Here is a 5611-nt window from a genome sequence, read left to right on the forward strand (position 1 = left end):
GGTTGATGCTCAGGAAATGCTCCAGCACGGCCACCGCATGTAACTTTTAACAAGATTCACTTGTTTAAAACACCCTAAATTGTATTAACATTTACTATATAACCATTATTTCGCTAATAAATATCTAAATAGATACAACTCTATGGAAATTAATTATTTATTATCTCCACGAGCGATCGCAGTTTGAATATAGTTCTGTGTAAACGCATAGACTGATCTATAAGGACAAAAACATTATTAGCAATTCATATATAACGTGCCAGTTGAGGAATGCAATAAAATACGATGTTTTGTTTGTTATATTTCAATATTCCAGAGAATATTATTCAGTGAATTAGCATTATCCAGTGAATTATTCTTCACTCTTTAGCCTATTAAACAGCTTATAAACCTACTAAAACTGTAGTTTAAAATGAAGTTGAAATGAATCCTTTCCTTTATTTATTTTCTCCAGTGTTGCTGCTGATGCTTTAAATAAAATGTTTTTTTTTTAATTGTTGTAATGTGAAGATTAAATTTAACATGAAAGAGTGCTAATTTTCAACACTTTTTTTAAGATGACTGAAAGGAGGAAACACCAAAGCGAAGTATAGACTTACTTCACTCAGTCATTTATTTACTTTATAACAGTAAATAAATATCAGTTCTGCATATCGGTTATCGGGCACATAAACATGCAAATAATTGGTATCGGTAATAAAAAATCAATATCGGTCAATCACTAGTTCATATTGTGAGAAAGCTAATTTAAAGTTAGTTGCACTTTACAGTAAGGTCCCATTAGCTTACATTAGTTAGAACAATGAGAAATGCATTTATTACAGTATTTATTCATCTTTGTTAACATGAATAAAAATACAACTGTTCATCGTTAGTTCATGTTGGCTTGGTCCATTAAATAATATAATAACACTTTACAATAAAGGTCCCATTAGTTAATGCATTAACTAATGTAATATGAAGATTAAATTGAACATGAAAGACAACTTTTTTTAAGATGACTGAAAGGAGGAAAAACCAAAGTGAAGTATGGACTTAATTCACTCAGTCATTTATTTACTTTATAACAGTAAGTAAATATCGGTTCTGCATATCGGTTATCGGGCACATAAACATGCAAATAATTGGTATCGATATCGGTTATAAAAAAATCAATATCGGTCGATCACTAGTCATAAGCAAAAGCCGTAAGTGACGAATGAGGAGAGAGAACAAAACAAAATGGCAGATGAATTAGAAGTACAAACCAAGGATTTGTAAAGGAAAATGTCGGAGGATTTCGATATAAGCCAAGAGGAGACTGGTTTTCCTTTGCTAAAGTAAGGAAATTTTGCTTCCTTTGCTCCTGTAAACAAATTTGCGACACTAGTCGCGCTGCGCATACGTCCTACGTCATCCGCCTGGAACGGCTTCTGCGTATGACAGATAGCGGAAGTGAGAGAAAAGTGTTTTTTTACGTTTGAAATATGGATATTTTTCTTACAAAAACACATGGATTCGCTACAGGAGACCTTTATTCATGCCCCGGAGCCATGAAAGGCACGTTTTATTATGGATGCACGCGCTTTATTTGGCGTGTTTTGGACTGTTGAACAGAAACACCTGCCCACTGCAATGATAACACTTGGAATAGCCAGGACAATTTTTTTATATAACTCAGATTGGATTCGTCTGAAAGAAGAAAAGTCATATACACCTAGGATGCCTCAAGGGTGAGTAAATCACAGGCTAATTCTCATTTTTGGGTAAACTAACCCTTCAAACAGTGCTGATTGGTCATAGTGTTCACGCGCTCAACAGATATGACTGTGATTGTCTACAGTGATCATCGCTTCATGCTCTTCACCGAGCACTCACACAGAAGCACACGAGAGAGTTTGAAAGCCGCTATCAGCGGATCCATCACCGTCAGCGGATCCCTAATATATCTGCACATAGACGGATCCGCTGATAGATGTGGCTTTCAAACGCTCTCGTGTGCTTCTGTGTGACCGCTCGGTGAAGTGCATGAAGCGATGATCACTGTAGCCAATCACAGTCATATCTTTTGCGCGCATTAACACAGTGACCAATCAGCACTGTTTGTAAGAATCTGCTCAACAGCGCTCAAATGTTAGCAGGAAATGGACGTTTTTTTTAATTTCAGTACTGAATGGTATTGCGGTCAGTACTTTTGACAACACTAGCTGCAACACAACAAAATTAGCACAACACAACGAAATCGCCACAACACAATGGAAACAAGCTGCAACACAACAAAATTAGCACAACACAACGAAATCGCCACAACACAAAGAAATCACTACAACACAACAAAATTAGCACAACACAACGAAATCGCCACAACACAAAGAAATCACTACAACACAACAAAATTAGCACAACACAACGAAATCGCCACAACACAACAAAATTAGCACAACACAACAAAATTTGCAAAACACAATGGAAATAAGCCACAACACAACCATATGATATATTTTTCTCAGGAATATTTGAAAGAACTGCAGTTGTTTGAAAAGTAACATTTGATATGTCTTTACTGTCACTTTTGGTCACTTTAATGCATCCTTGCTAAATAAAACTATTCATTCTCCAATATCTGTATATCTGACCTTCTCTCAACTCCAGCAGTTCAGAAAGTGGCATCTGTACTTTTATATTGATTGACTGATACTAATAGATGCCATCACTTCTGTACTGGCCTCATTGCACTGGCTACCAGGAAGTTTTTGAATTGATTTTACAATGCTATTTATTTTTAAGGCCCTGCATGGACTTGCTCCACAGTATTAGTAATCAACTCCACCCTTACTCTACCTCCAGCTCCCTGAGGTCATCAACCCAATTACTTCTGTTCCCCTCTTGATTTTTTGGTCCAAGGGAGATCAGGCTTTCTCCGTTGTAGCCACTAGATTTTGGATTTTAAAAGCAGTTTTGGGCTTGAAAGTGTTTTTAGTAGGTTACTTTTCTTTGCTGTTAATTGTCTATTAATTGTTTGTTGAATTGTTTTTCTGTTTACCTGTAGGTGCCATGTCTACTTCCTATCCTGATGTTTAAACTGAGCAGAGTGTCTGATCCAGCTTTGTCTCACTCTGTTCTCTACACTCTGCCAAAACTGGGAACCCACAAGGTACAGTCATTAACATGCACAGCATGCACTGTTTACCTGATGAGGGAATATTAAATTAGAATCTTAATCAATAGATATTTTTCATCAAATGTGTTTTCTTGATTTTCAAAGTTTTACCAAGAAAAAATAATTGGAATTGGAAATTAAATTTAATTTAATTTAATTACATGTGCACATAGCTAATCATTCACTGTTAATTAATTATATTAAAAAGATGTTAATGCATGGCAGTCAAAATTAAGAATGCAACACCATTTGCAACACAGCACAGCTCTACAAAATATGAATATAGTCCGTCTGCATGGATTTGGGATACTTTGCTTCCCCTGTTGCTATGGCAACAGCTTACCTGCACTGTAGGCAACTCCAGCCATTAACCTGACCATTGTCTGTGCCATTGTTATTCATTTGATTCCACTAACAATACGTATTATTCATAAATCTTCTATGCCAAATGTGAACTTCCGTAACATTTTGCTTGCTAGTAAAATGATACATCAACAAAAAACACATTCTGCAGGTTGCACAGTGTACTCTAAAATATGAGTAAATGAGAGAGGAGATGTTTTTGCTGATGTTATTCTTTATTTTAAATGCTTAGACACTCTATCAGCCTTTGAATGTGGATGGCAGTGTTTGCCCTTTAATGTGGTCTTTAATTTGAGCATTTTGTAATCTGTGAGATACTCTTATTTTTTAAAAGCGCAGCAGAACGCAACCTAGCCTGTAGGTCACAGCCGAAGCATTAAAAACATAAAAGCATTGGGTAATTTAAGTTTGCATATATTAAGTAAACTATGCTTTTAGCTAAGTTTGCATATATCTGGTTCTGTTCAGTGTGTTTTAGCATTATGTGGATGTGTATCTTCTGCCTCGTGTGTGTTTATCCTGACTGACCTCTCTTGTGTTTCAGTTCTGCATCCCGCAGGTGCTTCATGTCCTCCAAACTCTGGGCAGTTCATCCAGACTGAGGCCTGTGGCTCTGCGCCTCTTAACTCTGTTATGGCAAAAGCAGGTGCAGTTAACACTGATATCTGTTAAAACTGTTCTACTCTTCTCTATGTTGTGTCAGATGTCTGTGAGTAGGATGCCTTGATTCTGGTCATTTTCAATATTTATTTAAAATGAATGTATTCCCATTTTACCATTTTTGTTTCTGTTTAGTCTTCTAATTTAATATAAAATATTTCATTACAAATACAGGATAGCAGTTTGAGTGACATTTTTTTCATAAAATTATGCATACAACCTGATGGTTTTATCCCTGTTATTAATGAAGCATAAAATTATCATATTAATTTAGCTTTATTCTATCTATCTATCTATCTATCTAAATTACAATTCATGTTTTCATATAATATTATTAACGTGTAATTCGAGTGAATAAAATTATTACATTATGCACATAACTTAATGTTTTGAGCCCTGTTATTAATGAAATGCAAAATTATACAAATACTAATTCATTTGTTCACAGACAATTTCTGTATTTTAGAAAAAAATGAACATTTTAACTGAAATATTCCTGAACGAATTATCAGTTCAGATTGAATCTGCAAATTTGTTCTGATACCCAATCCTACTACAATATCTGCTTGAATTGCATTTAGACTACACTTCAAATGTGTGATTGTAATCGTATAAGATAACAACATATCTAAAGCTAATTTCATTTGATTCATACAGGTTTAAGTGTGACTTGTTTGTGTCCAAATACTTTGTTGGACCACTATACTGTACTATATATCATAGTTCTGTTACCCTCAAGATAGATTTCTGAAGCTTTTGATTTTTTTGTAAAGGACCGTGTGTATCCAGACCTGCAGAGACTGATGTCACAGCTTGAAAAATCCTCAGTGGTCATGGGAAAAGATACGCAGTGGGAGCAGATATTAGCCAGAGCAGCCTGCGTCAGAGACATCTGTAGAGAGAGGTCTGCTTCACCCAAAATCTGCCACCATAAAACTGGAGTTCATGTAGCAGTTTGATGCACTGTATATTAGAGGTCGACCGATGTATCGGTTTTGCCGATTAATCGGCACCGATAGTTTTTTGCTGGAACTATCGGTTATCAGCAAAAATCCATGCCGATAGTTTTCGGGGTTGCGTCCGTTGCTGGAACGGCTAAGAAGGGTCTGCTGTCATTATACAGTACGAGAGCGGCCTCTAGTGGTTGAAATCACTGACAGCACGTGCTATTTGTTTAGACACGTGATACTGCACGCTGAACAGAGCGGGAAACTTCAGACGCGGATTTAAATGCAGCCGACAGAAAATCCTGCCACGCCACAGAGCGCCATTCACATAGTTTTCCATTAAATTACATTATATTTGTCCCGAATGGTTGTTAATGCTTCATTTGTAGAGCTATAATATAGATCGCGCATTCTCTTTCCGTTTGCTCCGTTTTTTTAAACACCGAACTTCAAACTCATCTATGCCTCATTGTTCGTTCATTCTTGAAGTAAACTTGTGTCC

At 36.1% G+C, this 5611-nt stretch overlaps 1 protein-coding gene across 1 annotated transcript in view; it reads left to right on the top strand.

Moving 5' to 3' along the window:
- LOC107683509 (focadhesin) overlaps positions 1–5611 on the top strand; it is a 61082-nt gene that overhangs the window by 25373 nt on the left and 30098 nt on the right. Inside the window, exons 12-14 of the mRNA XM_016479565.1 lie at positions 3029–3133; positions 4047–4148; positions 4936–5066. Of these exons, the coding sequence (XP_016335051.1) occupies positions 3029–3133; positions 4047–4148; positions 4936–5066 (338 nt within the window). The remainder of the gene's footprint in view (positions 1–3028; positions 3134–4046; positions 4149–4935; positions 5067–5611) is intronic.

Source organism: Sinocyclocheilus anshuiensis, unplaced genomic scaffold (genome assembly GCF_001515605.1).
Source record: "Sinocyclocheilus anshuiensis isolate Anshui unplaced genomic scaffold, SAMN03320099.WGS_v1.1 scaffold874, whole genome shotgun sequence".
In the NCBI taxonomy this organism is placed as follows: Eukaryota; Metazoa; Chordata; class Actinopteri; order Cypriniformes; family Cyprinidae; genus Sinocyclocheilus; species Sinocyclocheilus anshuiensis.